The sequence below is a fragment of the Ruditapes philippinarum genome, unplaced genomic scaffold (genome assembly GCF_026571515.1).
Source record: "Ruditapes philippinarum isolate M1 unplaced genomic scaffold, ASM2657151v2 ctg494_1_1_1_1, whole genome shotgun sequence".
NCBI lineage: Eukaryota > Metazoa > Mollusca > Bivalvia > Venerida > Veneridae > Ruditapes > Ruditapes philippinarum.
This window is the reverse complement of record NW_026858021.1, coordinates 715,682-736,217: the sequence shown is the minus strand read 5'-3', so window position 1 is coordinate 736,217 and position 20,536 is coordinate 715,682. Positions and strand designations below refer to the sequence as shown.

Here is a 20,536-nt window from a genome sequence, read left to right as displayed (position 1 = left end):
TCCGTCAACAGTAACATTGCGCAAAACGGATGATGTTTTCATTTGTTTACAATACAGATGAACTTGGCCATTTGTCTGAAAACGAGCTTGAATTATTATAGAAAACAATATTGAATTTGTGAAACCTATAAATAGTTGATTTTTCAGCAACAGTTCATCTCCTCATTTTCAAATGTCATAAGTTTTTGTGATCATGTATTCGTACCCATCTTGCAAGCACGTTTTTTTTTTGGCACACAAAGGATTCAGTTGGTCACTATGGAAACAGGACTCCTCATTTAATAAAGTGCTATCTGATCAATCTGGCTGTATAAAGCAAAAGGATGTATGTCATTTGGGGCTATAAACAAGTTATCATTATAAAAATTGAAAGTCTTTTTCTACAAGTGTGTCCTTTTCCTAGAACGTATCAAACAAGGAAATGAATAGAAGTTTTATTTTGGTACAAGTACGGAGTTTTCCAAGAACAAATAAAACAATGAAATAAATAGAGGTTTTATTTTGGCCTTCCAAGAACGAATCAAACAGGGAAAATGTTAGACCATGAACGCACATCAAATTAGATGGATATCAAGTATGTGTAAGCTTGGCAAATCTTGGATTGTAAAATGTTCGGAAAATTAGTACTTAAAAGAACAAAGCCTTTTTTTTAATAACGTGTACTTCATTAGTTAAAGAGCACAAATTCAAAATATCATAAATGTCATAATAAGAATTATTTCACAGAAAGCACTTATACTTCCAACCAACTGTCGATTTTTTTTCTTTATTGAAGTCATGATTGCACAATGTATATACTAAAACATATTAAGTGTTAAAGGAAAACTGTTATCATAGTAAACAAATTCGTTTTGGATTGGTTTTAAAAAGTATAAATGAGTACGAAAGAGTACGAAATTGACAATGATATTTGAGATCTTTAGCCATAATATCATTTGAAATAGAGCTATAATTATTCTACAGGGAATCATCATAATTCAAATAAAATAATTTTATTTATTTAATCTATTTATTTATCTTTTTTATTTTTGGATGGGGATGGGGCTGTTTACGTCGCACTAAATCAGTATAGATCATATGACGATTTTCAAGCTTTAATGGTGAAGGAAGACCTCATGCAGGTGCTCTTCCATGCACTATTTCTAGCACGAACGGGCACCACAGACTTTCCGTAAGCTAGCTTGATCATAGCTTACTCACATAACAGAATCCAAAGTCCTGTTGGTATTCGAACCCACAGTGGTTTACCTTATAAACTCTAAACAGCAGAGAGATGAACAATGCTATAAAGATGCAATATACATTGGATTTTTACTAGAACAGCCCTCATGATTGATCTGATTTCCAGCGTGTGGCACTATAACAATGTAATAAACACCACACACGTGTATATCGTGCAACAAAGTAAACATTGAAGATGAATTACATTCCCCGTCTTTCATGTCTGAACTTTTATGATGTGAAGAAAGAAACATTTATCGCGTACTGTTGCATTTGGCACGGCACTGAAATTTGAGCAATATTTTGTCTGCAAACCTTTGCATAACTAGTTTTCAGCCTGTCTTTCCAACAAAGAACAATTAGCGCAGCAATAGATCATGTAAATAGACTCTTACTTAGACAAAATGTCATGAAATGCGTAATTCAAGAACCTTTTACTTAGAATTCTTTGAGTCATAGGGGTACTTATATTTACAGAACTATTTCTCAGTTGTGATGTACTGTACATGCGAAATCTTTGCCAAATATTCAAATAAGTCATCGGGTGGATTTTATTTACATGGTTCTCTAGTATATACAAGTTCAGTGAAGTTGATGGAAAATTCAAATAGTTATAGGACTGAGGTAGCATAAATGCCATATAAATTTGTCTTAGTATGACGGTATATCTGTAACATATACAAGGTACAATAGCGTAATCAGTGAGTTCAATCTGCGGTGATATGACTGTAAATGTCGGAAGCTGTCGGAGATAATGTAATATTATGTCAGGCGGAAAAAGAAGGAAAAGTGAAAGATATTGGTATATAATTGCATTTGCACATTAAAACAATGCAGTATATATAAAACAACAGCAGATAAAGACAGTATGTCTCCAGATGTAGAATTATTGGTGGGTTTCCAGTAAATCGTATTTCAACCTTTGCCAATCTTTCAATCTGGAAAAAAATCATTTATCGTCCTAGGGCAAATTTCAAAATATGTACTGACTGAATAGTGAACAGTGCAGACCATGATCTGATGGCACGTATCTTTGTCGGCACTTCTCGAATAGGAAGTATCAGTTGCCACCAGTAGGCCAAAGGTTATATAAGGTCGAGCTATCGGATAAGTTATTCTAGTTTTTAGAGCATCCACCTCCGTAGCCGGGTGGTTAAGGTCACTGGTTCAGATTAGCTTGCCCCATCGACGCTATGGGCTCGATTTCCTTTAAAACCCTTAATGCCGTAGACTTGAAAAATACTTTTGAGTCGGAGCGTTGTTTTATGAAGAATTTAAAATACATGTGTATTGTAATTATACCATATATTTGAAGTTGACTTCTTTATGATTCCTGCTTTATAATATAAAACCTCAGTAGACATCAGAAGGATACAAAAAGGATATTTATACCATCAAGTTTCATGCTATTTAAATTTGATCTAGGACGGTGACATACACTTATGGCTTCAAGGACAAGATTGTTTCACTGCAAAGATTGCCGTTCAAGGAAAACAGTCTCAATAGCATGCAGTCAAACAAGGTCACTGAACAGAAGGCCTCTATGTTATAAAGCATTTTTACTGAGCTCTGTCTCAAACCTCATGATTTTCATCGGTCAATATATACAACTATAGTCTGTGCTTGATTCTGACTATTCAAATACCTGAGATGGATAAAGAGTTTTAGCATAGAAAAGTCCTTTATAACATTGGGCCCTTGCAGGCATAGGCTTTCAAGAGAATCCTTTAATCATTTAGATATGAAAATCTGGAAGAAGAGTGATCCCTTGAAAGCATTAATCACAACAAAATCAGATGCACTCAATATCTAACCAAATGTTTTCAAAATAATAGGGACAGACAGAACCGCCTATGCAGCATTTGAAATTGAATAGCTGTGCTAAAATTTACCGACTCAAGAGAAGTTGTTTTAGGTTATCTTCTTAAAAAAAAATCTATTTTAGCTGAGGAGCACCTACATGAAAAAAGAGTGGTAAGCTTCGTTGCAGAGTTATTCAGGCTGCTGGCTTGCACTCATTTACTCTTTACTGTTATAGAATAGAATCAAGCAAGGATTTTTGGAGTTTAAAGCAGCATGCCTCCAGATTCATGCTAATTTTCATGAAAATATTGAAAATGTGTCTAAAAGAAAAAATGTTGTAAAGTGAACAAAGGAGTGATTTAGGCATTGCAAACGCACTTTCAATCCAATTGAAGTACCAAAAAGAGGTCAAAATACGCAAAATGAATATGGTGATAAATAATGCAAAATCAGTCATTAATCGCAACTAGCATGTATATTTTTAATTGAATATTATATCATTTTACTTTTCTTATAATCTTAGTACATTTTTCTCAACTTTGATTTTCTTGAAATATTTTGGCTCATCTGGAGACATGCCGCTTTAAAAGTTGTTCAAAGGGTTTTTATTTCATTCCAGATCGACCTATCGTCTTCTAGACCATTTAATAGGCAACTTAAAACACAACTAAACAAGACCTATCATTGAAGATGATTAATACCCGCACCAGTAACTTTGACTTTTTTCAAAAATAAGTGGTCTGAAGAAAAATTTGAACTCAACCTATAATAAATGAAATGTAAACTGTGTACAAACAATTATTTCAATTAATTGCAAAACCAACCGGGGTCTTCATATAAGCTTGCTATACACCATGCTTGATTAAAATAACCCATTCCTAACTCAAATTATTGTCCGGAAACCATTTTTCTGTTTTTAGTAACGGTGACCTTGACCCCAGGGGTCCAAATGCAATACCAACCGGGGTCTTCATATAAGCTTGCTATACACAAAGTTTGATTACGAAATCTCATTCCTAACTTTAGCTATTGTCCGGAAACATTTTTCTATTTTTAGTAACGGTGACCTTGACCCCAGGGGGTCCAAATGCAATACCAGCCAGGGTCTTCATATAAGCTTGCTATACACCAAGTGCGATTACAATATCTCATTCCTTACTTTATAGTTAGTGTCCAGAAACCTTTGTTCTATTTTAAGTAACAGTGATCTTGACCCTAGGGGGTCCAAATGCAATACCAGCCAGGGTCTTCATACAATCTTGCTATACACCAAGTTTGATTACAATATCTCATTTTTAACTCTAGTTATTGTCCGGAAACCATTTTTCTATTTTAAGTAACCTTGACCTCAGGGGTCAAAATGCAATACCAATGGGAGTCTCCACATAAGGTTGCTATACACAAAGTTTGATTACAATATTTCATTCCAAACTCTTGTTATCGTCTGGAAACCATGATGTGGACGGACCGACAGACCAACAAGCTGACTAATATATACCCCCCTCCCCTGGGATATAATAATCCAGACATGTCATAAGAAAACATATTTTCTTGCAGTATTTCTTGGATAATCTACATATTTCTCAATAAGAATCACAAATTTCATTTTCGAACAATCTTTATTACAATTTTACTATTTTCAAAAAAATTCAGTACACAATTTTTTTCAATATGTCTTAAAAGTAAAATGAGTTTTGATAACTATAATCAAACACACACATAACTCCTTGCATCAGTTGAATCCGCAGGCTGGTCCACTACTATACTGTTGCAACAATATTAATTACAAAAATTTTATAATTTCTTTTCAAAAAATACAGTACACAATTTCTTTCTTAAAGTATATAATTTTGCAAAATGTCTTGAACATAAAATCAGTTAAGAAAACCATGTTCGCACATGCACAGCCTCAAGCATCTGTTGAAATTTCAGACTGGTTCACTGCTATTGCAGACTGGTCCACTGCTATACGGTTGAGTTCCCTGTTTGTACTATATCTCTTTTATGTGTTCCATCACAGAACGGTCTATTACCAGTTTGTTTACAGTTACATAACCAGTATTCTCCATCTTCCTCTACCTCAAACTTAACTGGCTGATATTTAATTGCTTTCTTCTGTCCTTCCCTTTCTAAACGTTCTTGATACAAAGCAGTAAATACCCTTTTATGTGTCCCATCGCAAAATGGCTGAAATATAAGAAAAGAGAAACTGAAACTGTTCTATTTATTTAAACGCCTATTCATATTCAATGGCGTTGTACAAAAGGATAATAAAAGTATGTACATATAGATAAAAAAAAGACACATATGCATGACAAATGAACTACAAAAAATATGTTAAAGATATCAGCCGTGTAAAATATAAAGTATTAAAAACTTTAAAAAAAAAATAATAGTTATTCACAATCTTAAAACAATGCGTAAAAATCTCTAAAATAGTAGGTTTTGACATTTTTCTTGAACATGTCCAAAGTCGAAGACTGTCTTATATACAGAGGCAATTTATTCCAGAGAGTTGGACCAACGGTACTAAAACTTCTGTCGTTAAATGTTTTCCTTTTGTTAAAGGGGACAGCAAAACAATAATCCATATTATCAACAGATCTGAGATTTGGTCTTTTTATGACAGGCTTGTGTAACACTGTTCTGTTAGATAAACCGGAGCATTGCCCATAAAACAGTTATACATTGTACATAGTATTTTAATATTGATCCTAGCTTTAATTGGTAACCAATGCAGTTCCAACAAAGAGTCTTTGGAACTATCATATTTTTCGCGTTGCAAAACAAGTTTAGCGCACATATTCTGGATACGCTGTAATTTCTGTAACTCACTTTCTGAAATGCCAAACAATATAGCGTTGCAATAATCCAAATGTGAGATTACAAGCGACAATACTAGGATTTTTGTGGCGTCCTGAGTCAGATATTTGCGAATGCTCTTTCTTCTCAAATAATTTAACATGGCAGTTCTACACTTGGTCTTAACATGTGTTGAGAATCTTAGGCCCTCGTCTAAGTAGGCACCTAAGTATCTTATGACACTGACATTTTGAATTTTATCACCGGCGATATCAATTTCTTTAATTGAACATTTACCAAGTTGGGCTTTACTACCAAACATAATGAATTCTGTCTTAGTGGTGTTCATTTTGAGTTTATTGGCATTCATCCAGTCATTGATGATTACAGCACTGTCTTCAAGTTGCTTTATAGCGTTAAGTTCATTGGTCACTGAAGTTGGTCGAAAGCGTTGACTAGCAATGTGGTCAGCACAGCCGTACACAGATATGGATGGTGGTATCACATCAAATAGGGTTCCTGCAATATGTGAGATAGAGCCACGGACCAAGACAGCTCCCCTGAGGTACACTGCATTCCAGCAATCGTGGAGTCGATTCAGTAGAATTAACACTGACGCGACAACCACGAGGTCGCAGGTACGAGTCCACCCAAGCTAACACGGTACCATTGACACCGTTCTGACTGTGTAACACGTCGAGTAGAATGTTGTGGTCAACGGTGTCAAAAGCTGCAATTAGATCTATTGCAATTAGAGCTGTGACCTCTTGCTTCTCCATACCGTCTAGAAGATCATTGACAAGTCTGAGTAAAGCAGTCTCACATGAATAATGACGCCTGTTTGCTGATTGATTTTTGGGTAACAAATAATGGGTATCGACATGGTTATTTAGTCTGAAGAGCGCAGCCTTTTCTATCAATTTTGAAAGAAACGATAAGTTACTGACAGGCCTGTAGTTTGACAATTGTAATTCTAAACCAGACTTCTTAAGAAGGGGTCTAACGATCGCCTGTTTCCAGTGTGTTGGAAATACGCCTTTAGACAGAGATAGATTGACCAGTTTGGTAATGGTTGGCAGAAGCTCATCTAGATGTGACTTTAATATTAGTGTGGGTATTAAGTCCAGCTCACACGATTTGGTATTTAGTTCACAAATAAGGCTCTTCACCTGTGTTTCTGTAAGATCCTCGAAATTTTCTAAAGGTTGAATTTGTTTGACATTTGGAATGAAGCTTGGAAAATCTTGAAGTGATTTACGAATTTTAGCTATTTTGTCCATAAAAAAGTTTGCAAACTTTTCAGCTAGCTCACTGTCATTTGTAGACTGTGGCATAGGATTTTCAGCTTTAGTACCAGTTAATTCCGAAATTAAACCATAGAGTTTTTTTGAATCACCTTTGGCATTTTCTCACTTATTACTAGTTTTTTCTCAGAATCAATTTTTTTACAGTATCTATTCCGTGCTTCTTTAAATTTCTTGAACTATTCTGGCTTTTTGTACTTTCTCCAAATTCTCTCTTTTTTTCGGACAATACGCTTAGATTCCAATATTGACTCATTGAACCAAGGTTTTTGAGTTCTGCATATCCTAGTTTGTTCCTTTGTTGGAGCATGTTTGTCGATAACAGATTGGATTTCTGATTCAAACAAGTTTACAAAAGTATTGACATCTTCACTATCAACTGAAATCTTCGTTAAATCATCAGAGAATTCAGAATGGGAATTGCTTTCCCATTTTCTAAATTATACAGTTTTACTGGTAATGTTTTCTTTCTTCACATTAATGACTACGTGGACAGCACAGTGATCGGAGAGAAAAGGTCCTTGTTCACATTTAAGTACACATACACCATTAATCGATTCAGTGATAACCAAGTCTAAACAGTTTCCAGCAGTGTGTGTACTAAAGTTGACATGTTGCTCTAAACCCATAGCATGAAGGCAATTTTGAAAGTTTGTAGATGCACCACTACCATTGTCAAGGTGAAGGTTGAAGTCTCCCATAATTAACAAGTTAGAGTATGTAGGTAAGATATCTTCTATGAAATTTGAAAAGTCAGTTACGATAACGGATTGGATTTCTGATTCAAACAAGAAAAGAGGAAGGTATAACTTATAACGCCAGTGTTGGACAAGAATTATTTGATAGCTTACAATAATAAAACTTCCAGGAAAAGGCTCAATCAAACAAAATAGAGAAAAACGGGATCTATAAAGAATGCCCAAAACAACAAAATTGAAAATGTTGCACGCTCGGTTTCACTGAACCTGGTAATTGCAAGCTACCATCCACAACCCCTAGCACGAGCTTATTGTGAAATTTTGAATCAGATGTGCTCATAGGGCGTTAGAAAGACTTTCAATTTTACTATTTCGGGCATTCTTTAGAATTTTCATTTTTCTCTATTTTATTTACAGACGAAATTATATATTGCAAATACATTGATGCAAACATGTTAAAAGGGCATGTTGAAATTATATATTGCAAATACATTGATGCAAACATGTTAAAAGGGCCTGATTATCTTATGAAGAAAATATAGAGATTTTCTAAGCTGAAAACAGTATCTCATTTTGGATGCCAAATAGAGTAATTGTACATGTAACATCAAATGGCAGACAAAAGACAAAATGCCATCACAAAAGCTCAACTCTGAGTACTTTATGCACAGGTGAGCTAAAAATGCAAGATTAATCAACCACTGTTTATATCCAGGCTCTCTGGTCACTGTTAATCAGAAACTCTTCAGGGCCGTGTTGCTGACTTAAACAGTTACCGTGGCCGAGTGGTTAAGGTAGTTGACTTCAAACCACTTACCCCACACCGCTGTGGGTTCGAATCTCGTCAGGGACTTTGGATTCTTTCATGTGAAGAAGCTAACCAGCTAGCTTAAGGAACGTCGGTTGTTCTTCTCAGGTGCCCGTTCGTGCCTGAAATAATTCACGGAAGGGCACCTGAGGTCCTCCTCCACCAGTAAAGCTGGAGCGTCGCCAAATGACCTATACTGTATCGCTTTGACGTAAAACCCAATCAAACAAATTAACCAGTTACATTCAAGCCAGATAATCTGTTTTGTACTGGCAGCCAATTTAAGATTCTTATATTCATACAATTGCCAAATGTTATTCCCTTAAAGAATTTAAACCCTTCAAATTCTATTCTCAAAACTTTAGTGAAGTTAATACTTGAGGTATGATAAAATACCTGATGTTTGCTGTATCCACACGTACACCAAAAGTATTGTTTGCCTGCCTTTAGAAGTGCTGGGAAAGGTTTCTTGTCGTATATTCTCCCTTTTACTGGTTCCACATCAAACTCGCCTCTGAACAAAGTCTCTGGATGATTTTTAACCTTCTTTGGCAGACCTACAATTCTGTCAGTAATGGTTTCCCCCTTTTCTCTCAAGCTATCTTCACCGACTTCCCAGTATTTTTTCAACCGTACAGGATTTTTTATCTGAAAATACAGTACAAATCTAAATGAATATAAATATATTTAAAAGGAAAACAAATAATAAAAAAAAAAACATTAAAAAAAATAAAAAATTCTATACCCTTCACTAAGTTTTAGTGAAATTTACAGTATTATTTCTTATTGGGCGCCACCATTTTCAATATAACACTATGAAAAATGAAAAGGTATTCCGATAATAGACCAACTGCAACTTTTTGGCTTAACAATAAGGTAACATTGTATCATAGTTTGGGGACTTCCTGTTGAAAATGTGTCACAGTAAAATCGTATATACATATACATGCACAGTGCGTTAATAACTGAAGTGCAGGTATTAGTTACCCACACTCCAGAGCATGCCCATTGATTGGCTTATTTTTGCTGGGGTTTACTTATTGTGACGGCAGAGAAAGAGAAAGCAACAGCAATATCAAATTTAGATGCTCGTTCATTGGTTCCTTCTTTTGCGGGTTTCATATTAAGACAACAGGGAACGTGTTTTTATGTTTGACTATGACACAAAGAACATCAAAACACTCGGCAAACTGATTAATACTCAGGGGCTACGCCCACTCGTACAAATCAGATAGCCTCGTGTTTCGATGCTCTTTCTATTACATAATCTCCGAGGTGTTCTGACTGAAAATGAAAGGGGTGTATAATTTAATACCGGATGACACTTTAAAAATGAAATAGTAAAATGAGTATTATGACTCCCCATTCAATATACCTAAAACATATATTGCAAATTTTTCAAAAAATAAATTGTTTATAATGAAAATAAATAAAATTTTAACAGTCGTAGTGGAATCTTCAATCATAAATAGAGATATTTTCTGCAAAAACCTTTGTATTAACTTTATTTTTTGTATGGGATTATTCATACAATGATATTTAATTATTTTCTTACAAAGAAATAACTGCTTTATTTCACTTTAATTTAAAAAAAGTCCAAAAACATAGAGTTTGTTATTACACTCCATTTGGTGAATTCCCCAGAGCTATGTACAGAAAGTACCGGAAAACGGCGTTTAGCTAGGTTTTCTTAAATTCATGAATAAATATAGAAATCTATATTATACGGGGAAGTCAAAGACCGGGCCCGCGAAGCGGGTCCGGGCTTTGGCTCGCCCAGCTATAGACTACACGTGTATATTTAAAAGAAAATCAAGTAAAAAACAATTAAAAAATATATAGAATTCTTTACCTATCAATGAAATTTTCAGTGTCAGTTCTAGTCGGGTGCCGCCATTTACAATGTAACTCAATGATAATACCGAATGACACCTTTAAAACGGAAAGAATGAACAGATGAAAGGACTTTTTTTAACGACTTCCCCGTTTATAGGCTTTGCCTATTTTCATATTAGGCGGGGTATTCCGATAATGGAACAAATCTCAACTTTTCAGATAAATAATAATCGTCCAGTGTTCCGAGTGAAAACGGAAGCATGTAATACGGGGAAGTCAAAGACCGGGCCCGCAAAGCGGGTCCGGGCTTTGGCTTGCCCGGCTATAGACTACACGTGTATATGTAAAAGAAAATCAAATAAAAAACAATTAAAAAATATATAGAATTCTATACCTATCAATAAAATTTTCAGTGTCAGTTGTAGTCGGGTGCCTCCATTTTCAATGTAACTCAATGATAATTGGCAGGGTATTACGATAACGGAACAAATCTCAACTTTTCGGATAAATGATAATCGTCGAGTGTTCCGAGTGAAAACGGAAGCGGTGCATGTAATACCGAATAACACCTTTAAAACGGAAAGAATGAAAGGAATTTTTAACGACTTCCCCGTTCATAGGCCTTGCCTAATTTCATATTACCGGATGACACCTTTAAAACGGAAAGAATGAAAGGAATTTTTTAACGACTTCCCCATTCATAGGCTTTGCCTAATTTCATATTATTTTTTTAATTGTTTTTGATTTGATTTCCTTTTAAATATACATTTAGTGTACAGTCAGGTGAGCAAAAATACGTCATTTTTAATTTTAGCTTTAAAAAGCTTGACAAACGAAAGTTATTTTTAAATCTCACAGCTAGGTTTTCGAATTCGTGAATGTTCATTTGTCAAACGTAAAACGGCAGGTACGAAATTTACTGTGTACGAAAGAATGATCTTCTCTTGTGAAATAGTTTAACGAGCAAAATATTTAGATAAAAAGTGAAACATGCATCGAAAATAGTTTCATTTTTTTCAGTTATTGCATAGTTAAAAGTTTCGCAATTACATGTACCTGCTTAATTTTGGAAACCAAAAATGTTTGCGAATATTTTCTCAAGGGCGCAGCCATGTTGGAGTATCACAGAAAATAAATAACTAAATAAATACTGATGTTTTTTATGAAAAGTACATAATTATTTACTAGGAAAATATAATTGGTTATTTTTCTTATCACTAACTATATCGTGTTTAAAAATATTCATGTTTAAACACATTCAATTTTAAACAATTGAAAACGTTATAATATTCACCTCGATACTGTTTGTTGCTACGTTGCATGGTAACCAGTATAGTTTGGCTAGAGATTTTGGTAACAAGTCAGTTCAGTTGAGATTATATTGGATTGTGTTTTAAAGAGAAAAACAAATAAAAATGAGCCAGCGACAGGTTCTTCAAGGTAAATTCTGCACAGTTTTATTAATTTATTTTGATTTAATAAGCTAGAAAACTACGATTTAAAATTAAAATCTTGAAATATTCAGCATGTTGTCAAATTGGTCTTGCAGGAGTTAGAATGTTGTGAAGTACCACACCTCTTCTTGTTCTGTATGTAGGTCTACCATAAAATGATAATTACTTTTACTACTATTGGCACCATTTGACTTTGCTAGTTGCTTGTTTAACAAAGATTTAATTGCACATAAATAGCTAAAAATGATGAAAAATTCAGTGGTGAAACTAATATCCATTTTCATGAAAGTTTCAGTCCAATATGCATGCATATTTTGTTACAGATTTGATGTATATCATATACAGTACCTCTTGACACAAAAATGCTAGAGACTCATTTATTTTTAAGCTAAATAACTTAGAAATTTATAGTTTGTTTGTTCCTGAATTTTGAGTCTCAACTCAGATACAACAAATGACAGCATCTAGTGATATTGCTTGTCTATTAACTTATATTGGCCCTTATTTTGTAAACTCACAATATTTTTTATTAAACCAAAATTATTGTATATATATTGTTTATATAACTAGATACATAATATTAACAGCCACTTGCTTATTGGCCAGGGGCCGGAGCACTACATGCACATTCTGGTGTCTGCTTAGCTATAGAATGGTCTTGCTAATGAAAATCTGGAAAAAAAAAGATCCCTCAAAAGCATTAAAAAAATTTTAACAGCAAAATTACATGAAAATTTGGCACATTTAACGAAAATATACCACAGTTGTTTATATTTTTTATCTTGAATTTCAGTTTTTGAGCAGTACCAGAAAGCTCGAACTCAGTTTGTGCAGACAGTGGCTGAATTAGCTTCAAGGCCACAAAACATAGAGACACTGCAAAATGCCGGAGTTATGTCATTATTGCGCCCACTCTTGTTGGATATTGTACCAACCATCCAGCAGACTGCGGCCCTTGCTCTCGGCAGGCTAGCCAACTATAACGATGATCTAGCCGAGGCTGTTGTGAAGGGAGATATTCTACCACAGCTGGTGTATTCTCTTGCTGAACAAAATGTAAGTGTTAATTCTTAATTACTTAAAGTATAAATCATTTTGATTGAAATATGAATAGAAGCTATGTTTTTCATTGAATGCTTTAAAAAGCAAAGTGTTTAAGCCAGAGAATTCAACTTTTCATCTGTAAATTTTCTTTTAGCCCATTCAAACCACAAATAGTGGTTATTTTTAAAGAATTTTTGTACTAGAATCACATACTTAATATAGTACATTTTTGTATTAGGAAAATAGTACAAATGTATATTTTTTATATACATGTATATGAGAACTTTTCAAACATAAATAGAATGTTTTATTTTAGATCTGAAATGATGAATATTTTTTATTAGTATACACACATGTGTGTGCTGTTATTTATTCATTTATCTTCCAAATTAACTCTGCTCACTTACTTATTGTCTTTATCTATTACAGAGGTTTTACAAAAAAGCAGCTGCCTTTGTTTTACGCGCTGTAGCAAAACATTCTCCACAGCTAGCACAATCAGTAGTTGACTGTGGAGCATTAGATGCCCTAGTTATCTGTCTGGAGGAGTTTGATCCTGGTGTGAAGGAGGCTGCTGCCTGGGCACTTGGTTATATTGCCAGACACAATGCTGGTAAGTAGAATTTGAATATATATTGCCAAAAAAAAAAATTGAGAGATAATTTGACTTTTAGTTCTATTTGAGTCAGATGAACCTAATGTTTATCCTGAATAGCTTGTTATTTAACTAATTGTCATCTATTAAAATTTATCAGTACACATAAGTGTAATATCTATTATATATACAATCAGTTCAGACTATGATATATTGTTACCTTCATGCAATAACATGTTAACTCCTATTAAATTAAATAAGGAGTAAACTCGTTACTGCACAAATGTTACAATTATGTTCAAGGAAAACAGAATTTAAGTTATCAAATGAATAACTGAAAATCAAGAATTTAAGAGTGCAAATATTTTTACTCTCTTTTTAAACATACTGAATACCAGCACTCATAATGAATAGTTTTAATGGTTTTTGTATGTCTTGAAGTATATTTTCAATAAAAGCATAAACATGTACATAAATATACATGTTAAATATATCACTTTCTGTGCTTTACAGAGTTGGCCCAAGCTGTTGTAGACGCAGGCGCAGTACCACTACTTGTCCTGTGTATACAAGAACCAGAACTGTCGCTGAAACGTATCGCTGCCTCAGCTCTCAGTGATATCTGTAAACATTCTCCAGAACTCGCACAGACCGTCGTCGATGCTGGAGCCATTGCCCATCTAGCCCAGATGATCTTGAACCCTGATGCTAAACTCAAGGTATTTTAAATTCCTGTAAATCTTTCTCAATTGCGGTTAATTGAAAAGTTTTTAGTTTGAATGTTTTACTAAACCCCAGTACTAAACCCTCAGACAGAATCCCTTTTAAATGCTAAAATTGTAAAAAAAACACTAGTAATTATAAATTGTGGAGAAGTATGAAGATTTGGTTGTTTAACTTTGGCTTTGAGTGTTCATGTGAATGGTAAAATAGCATTAGCTCAGCATTGGCTCATTTTTCTTAATATGAATTACCTGAGCTGCCTGAATTGACAGTTATTCTCTCATTGGACAACAATTGAACTGTAAATGATCTATTAAACCTTAAGTACATTCTGAGGCTGTTATCATTAGTGAAACTCTTTCTTTTTATCTCTTTTATACAAAATTGCTTTTTTATATGAATTACACTTTTTTGCTAATGAACTTATTGATATTTAAACAATAAATTTATTTTTATTGTTTTATTAAAAAATTGCATCAAAATACTCAATCCAGTAATGGAAGGATTCAAATAAAACTATTTATATCAGCAGATAAGACAGTCATTTCAAAAAAAAAAAAATTAAGTTTTTCTTCAAGTTTTAAATATCTTATTCCAAAGTAAATATTCTATATTCTTGACACATCATGATCTACTTATGTTTTACAGAGGCAGGTGTTCTCCGCACTCAGTCAAATCTCCAAACATTCAGTAGACTTGGCTGAAATGGTTGTTGAAGCAGAGATATTCCCAGCAGTGCTCACTTGTCTTAAAGATCCCGACGAGTATGTGAAGAAAAATGTTGCCACCTTGATCAGAGAGATCGCCAAACATACCCCAGAGGTAAGCAATAACTTATTTGTAGTTTGTTCAATGGTCAAAAAAATTTTTTTTTTTTAAATCTTTTTTAGTTTGTAAAATGATCTTTGATCCATAGTGCACCAATTTGCAAAATGGTATTGCTGCAGAGCTCATACCCATTCAGGTTTAACAGTCTTCCCAGGATTTTGGGAACATATGCCTTTCCCATGGTATTGGGAATTTTAGCAATTTTGTTGTTGTTTTTTAATTTGGAAAAAATGCATCACTTAAATTTTGCAGTTTTTAAATGAATGCAAACAATCACTTTCTAGGATGACATCTTCCAACGTTTAAGAGAGAGTTAACAGTGAAGAAGCCCTTATTTTCAAAGATTTAAAAAAAAAATATTTAATATTTTCATTTTGTAACTCTTGGAAATTTTTTCCTGTGGATTTGTAAAATAATATTCTATTTTCAATTGGGAATATGACCCAATAACAGCTATAAATAAGCCCAAAAATCCTTGATACCGTCTTCTAACTGTTAAAACTTTATACAACTTTTGTCATATTTCACTTGCAGTTATCTCAGCTGATCGTGAACGCAGGAGGTGTTGCTGCCGTGGTGGACTACGTTGGCGAGTCACGTGGAAATGTCCGGTTACCTGGAATCATGATGTTGGGTTACGTCGCTGCACACAGTGAGAATCTCGCTATGGCTGTCATTGTTTCGAAGGTAAAATTCTCTCTTCATAAATTTCACAGTTGTTCCCCCTTTTTTCAAAGTTGATGTTTTAACAGAAATTTTAACTTTTCTTGCCAAAGTAAAAGAGCTAATTTGTCCTGAATTGGAAATTCAAATGCCACCATCGATATATTTTGTCTTAAATTGACAACATTATTATCTTTGAATATGAGAACAAATAATTTGTAAAGGTGTCATTCCATAATGCCATTGTATTTAATTTTCTCATTATTTTTATTTAAAATTTTCTCTATTTTTTTGCATAATTTTCTTCAATTCCTGACGCATTAATTATTTCAGGGGGTGGTACAGCTGGCTATTGCCCTGTCTGAAGAGGTAGAGGACCACATACAAGCTGCTGCAGCATGGGCTCTCGGACAGATTGGTCGGCATACACCCGAACATGCCAAGGCAGTTGCTGTGGCAAATGTTTTACCAAGGCTTCTACAATGTTACCTCAGAGCCGACGCCTCAGAAGATCTACAGACAAAGGTTTACTTTATACTGCTTTAATTCATGATATTTCCCTGAGAATGCCGTTGATATGCCTTTTATAAACATCATAAAAGACCACTTTAGGCTAAAATTCTGCTTCTCGAGTTTGTTCTAGCGACTTCATTGCACAAGTTTGCTGTACTGAGTGAATATACTACTGCTAATGTTTAAGACTGTTACACAAATTCAAAAAAAAAAAATTTTTCCAGCCAAAGATGTTATTTTGGTGAGCACCATTATTAAGATTATGGAATATTAAATTCATGTATACATTTAACCTTTTTACATAACCAAATTTTATTTTTTAAAAATTGTTTTTTTGACACAATTTTAATTACCAATATTTTTATAAAAATTGTATACTTTAATTTCTGATTTACTTTAATAAAACTTCGTCTTTCATTGAGCATTTAAGTTTTTTAAAATAAAATGTGGTCATTTTTAGTTTAACTGTTTCTATTTTCACAGACAAAAAGCCCTCAAAAAAAAATCCTCCCGAAATGTTCCATCGCCTCCCTCGAACCTCTTTACATGACCTCCTCCAAAAATCCTCAAACACGTTGTCGGACAATTCAGCAAAGTACTTCCTCACGACTCCAAGGCTCGTAGATTATTCGTTACAAGTGCTGGTTTGAAAAAGATACAAGAAATTAAGGCCGAGCCTGGATCAGCATTAGCGGAATATATCAACACTATAAATAACTGTTATCCAGAAGAAATTGTCAAGTAAGTAGTAATTCTTTGACTTCTTATGACTGTAATAGTACTATACATCGCTTTAGAACTTCATTTTAGCTGAGGTTATTAGAGTAAGAAATCTGTCATTCCAGAATTGTTTTTAACTTCAAAACATGAAAAAAGATGGATTGGGATTGTGAAAAAATAAAGAAATCTGAGTGAAAATATTGAAAATATGTGTATAACAGTGAAAAATAAATTTTTACAGTGAAAATGAGGTAAATAAAAAAAAAAGCATTTTATTTCATCAATATTTCTCAATATTTTACATACAGTATATAAAATAATTTCTTTCTTTCTTTAACAGATACTACTCCCCCGGTTATTCCGATGCTTTGTTAGAGAGAGTCGAACAGTATCATCCACAGAACTAAGTCAACGTTTAGACGCACTTCTCTCATCACGTGTTATCATCTCTTGCATTTACATAAAAAACAATCATTTTTACATTGTTAGTGAAAACCTGTTATTTGATATACTCTTAAAAAATTATTATCTTAAAAGTAAAACTTTTTATATTATCTCGGCAACAAAATTATGTGTTGAATTTGTTTATTTTTCTTTTTTTTCTGTGTGACTGTAGAGTAAAATTGTGTTACCGGTAACAAAAAGTGTACATGGAATTTTTATCGTTTTAATATGTGCTCAATATATATATATTATTTTTTTCTTGTGACTGAATGAAAATAATGTAATATAAACAATTAAACAGCAGTTGCCATTAAAGAATTTAAATTCAGCATTACAAAAATCATCCTCATTGTCATTTAAGGTAGTCATACTGTTTTTATGCTTTCCCGCTAAAAAAATCTAAAACCAGCCAATATCGTACCATTACAGTTATTTCCGGAATGTTATTTTTTCAAAATCTTGGACATAAGATTATTCACAATCACTCATCCTTTATCACTATGTACTTAATTCCAGTTATAAACTGTTATTATTGAATACCGAAGATAATACAAAAAATTTAACCTTCCGGAAATGACCGATTTATTACGATATTGGCTGGTGTTTGAATTATTTTGGCTGTAAAGCATTACAGTAAAGACTACCTTTAAAAGAAGAAAGGTGTGTATAAAGTAAAGATACGAAGACATATTTTGTTTAAATAAAACCTTTCCAAGCAATTTGTCGGAAAATTGCTGAAGATTTAAACAGGATCAAAAAATTACAAAACCAGATGCCAACTTAAATAATGAAGGAAATTTGAAACAGTATCACAAGTGTTATTTGGTTACAAAGAGGAAGAAATCGGAATGTTTCAGATTTTGTGTGTGTTCAATTTTAGGTTTATTGGAACAATGTTTTAGTGCGAAGAAGTTCTATCATGTCGGCAAAATAACTGTGATATTGGGAAAACGTTTTGTTATTTCTATGTTTAATTTATATAACGGAATTTGTGCTATTTCTAAGAGGAAATGACTGCCAATAAAAATAAGGTGTGTACTGCATTTGAAACTGAGAAATTTATTTACAGAAAAAAATATATAATGTAATATTTAATTTTAAAGTTGTCATAATTTTACAGATATTATACCAGGACAATTTTATTATAAATTTTGAAGCCTAAAGAAGTGGAAAAAAATTAATTTGAAAATGTCAAAAAATGTGACAACTTCAATTCTAGTTTTTTTTAAATATGTTTTATTATTGTATTTAAGACCAATAAGATTATCTTAAGTGTGACTTTTTAAGAAGCAAAATTGTTAACTATTTAATAAATTAAAATTATAAAAACAATGTATTGTGTTATTTCTATAACAGATCAGGCTAACAAGAAGACCTGTACAGTAAACTAAAATTTACATCAAGGTAATTAAACCTACAGTGGTGGAGACATATATTTATTAATTAAAGTTGTTTAACCACTTAAGCCACTTATTTTGTTACCAAATTTATTTATAAACCCTTGCCATTCTAAATATGTTAAAGGGACTCCACTGAGTTTTTTTTTTGACATGATGGAACTGGAAATAATTTCTTGAGATAGATGCTCCATTTGATGTAGGTCTAGACTACTAACTTGTGTACAAAATTTCAGATCATTCGCTCCTGTTTTTCCACAGTGATTAGTCTAATTTATTGAGGGAAAAAAAACGCTTTTCATTTAAATCGGACTAAAACTTGCACAAAAATACGATTTTCAATTAATTTCTTGGTTTTCCATTACACATCTTTCAACATGAAATGCCCCAACTGATTTTTGTATGAATTTCAAATTTTACATTTTTATGCTTTTGGACTGTGGGGGAGTTCCTTTAAATGGTCAAGTGCAATTAAACTGTTGATTATCAATTTTTGGTTATCAAGATGAAAATTTAAACTTGAACAGCCAACCAAACACGTAAAGAGCCTGGTCAGATTGCAAGGATAGCAAGTAAAGCTTATCACTTTTTTGGACACAATCTGGGTAAAGGTTAAAAGTACAGTCACAGGAAATGTGACCCAAAGCAATAAACACCAACACAGTAAAGGTCATAAGGAGATGTACCAACATTACTGGTGGAAGAAGTGCCCTTCTGTACATTATTTCAGGCAAGAACGGGCACCTGTACAGAGCCACTGACGTTCTGGATATAGATTCCTTACACGAAAGATTCCAAAGTTCCTGTCAGGATTCAAACCCAAAGCGGTGAGGTAGTGAAGTGGTATAATATACATGTTCTAGACTGGTATTTGTGTTTGTAGTGAAGTGAATGAAGAGATTAGTGTTGTTTTTTTTGTTCAACCTCTTATAATTATATCTTAAGTAGAAGTTTGTCCAATTATACGTAGAAACAGGATATGAGCTCTACAAATGTAAGGCCACTAGAATGTATTCATATTGCATATTTGTTTCACATGTCATTAAGACAAAAATGACAAAACATTTTTATGTTACTCATGAGTTAATTACACACATAAGACGATTAAATGCCTTTTCCTCCTAAAGCTGCACACCTCCAGATGAGCCAAAATATTCAAGAAAATGAAATTTGAGAAAAATGTACTAATATTTCAAGAAAGGTAAAAACAATCAAGATCAGTGTTTAAGTTTACATGTTATTTGCCATTTAAGACTGATTTTGCAGTATTTTATCACCATATTTCTACTGCGTTACTAATGCAGTAAGGGCTTTTTTGCACATTTTGACCTCTTTTTGGTTATTTGCATGGATTGTAAGTGCCAATTGCAATATGTAAATAACTTAATTTGTTCACCTCACAATATTTAACTGTCAAATACATTATCAAAATTTTCATGAAATTTAACATGAATCTGGAGGCATGCTGCTTTAAGATTCAAATTGAAAATATATTAATTTCATTAAACCATCAAAATAGTATTGTATATTTCAAATACAAATCATTCTCAACTTTGTTCAACATTAAGAGAGATATAAAAACAGGGAAAAAATAAGCACAGCCTTTTAAGGCATTAATACATCTTAACATAGATTTCTTTTCTTTTTGTTTCTCAAGATATAGGAAGTAGCAATAAAAATTGA

The 20,536-nt window shown here is 33.2% G+C and overlaps 2 protein-coding genes across 2 annotated transcripts; one reads left to right on the top strand and one right to left on the bottom strand.

The window, feature by feature from the left end:
• Positions 1-4,971: 4,971 nt before the first annotated feature.
• LOC132751848 (CDGSH iron-sulfur domain-containing protein 3, mitochondrial-like) lies at positions 4,972-11,660 on the bottom strand. The gene is made up of 3 exons (XM_060742059.1): positions 11,529-11,660; positions 9,033-9,284; positions 4,972-5,211 (listed from the first exon to the last, which is right to left on the bottom strand). The coding sequence occupies exons 1-3, from the start codon at positions 11,583-11,585 to the stop codon at positions 4,990-4,992; spliced, it is 531 nt and encodes a 176-aa protein (XP_060598042.1). The 5' UTR covers positions 11,586-11,660; the 3' UTR covers positions 4,972-4,989.
• Positions 11,661-11,756: 96 nt separating this feature from the next.
• On the top strand, positions 11,757-18,237 carry LOC132751847 (sperm-associated antigen 6-like). The gene is given in 10 exon segments (XM_060742058.1): positions 11,757-11,912; positions 12,720-12,982; positions 13,400-13,583; positions 14,079-14,284; positions 14,937-15,110; positions 15,651-15,803; positions 16,113-16,304; positions 16,776-16,840; positions 16,842-17,033; positions 17,353-18,237. Coding segments are annotated over 10 exon segments (1,521 nt in total). The 5' UTR covers positions 11,757-11,887; the 3' UTR covers positions 17,420-18,237.
• The last annotated feature ends 2,299 nt before the right edge of the window (positions 18,238-20,536 follow it).

Excerpts from the sequence above, each read along its gene's own strand:
- LOC132751848 (XM_060742059.1), bottom strand. The coding sequence starts at position 11,585 with ATGGCTGCGCCCTTGAGAAAATATTCGCAAACATTTTTGGTTTCCAAA. Across the intron at positions 9,285-11,528 it reads TGGTTTCCAAAATTAAGCAG|ATAAAAAATCCTGTACGGTT; the intron begins GTACATGTAATT and ends CTGTATTTTCAG. Across the intron at positions 5,212-9,032 it reads GTGGATACAGCAAACATCAG|CCATTTTGCGATGGGACACA; the intron begins GTATTTTATCAT and ends CTTATATTTCAG.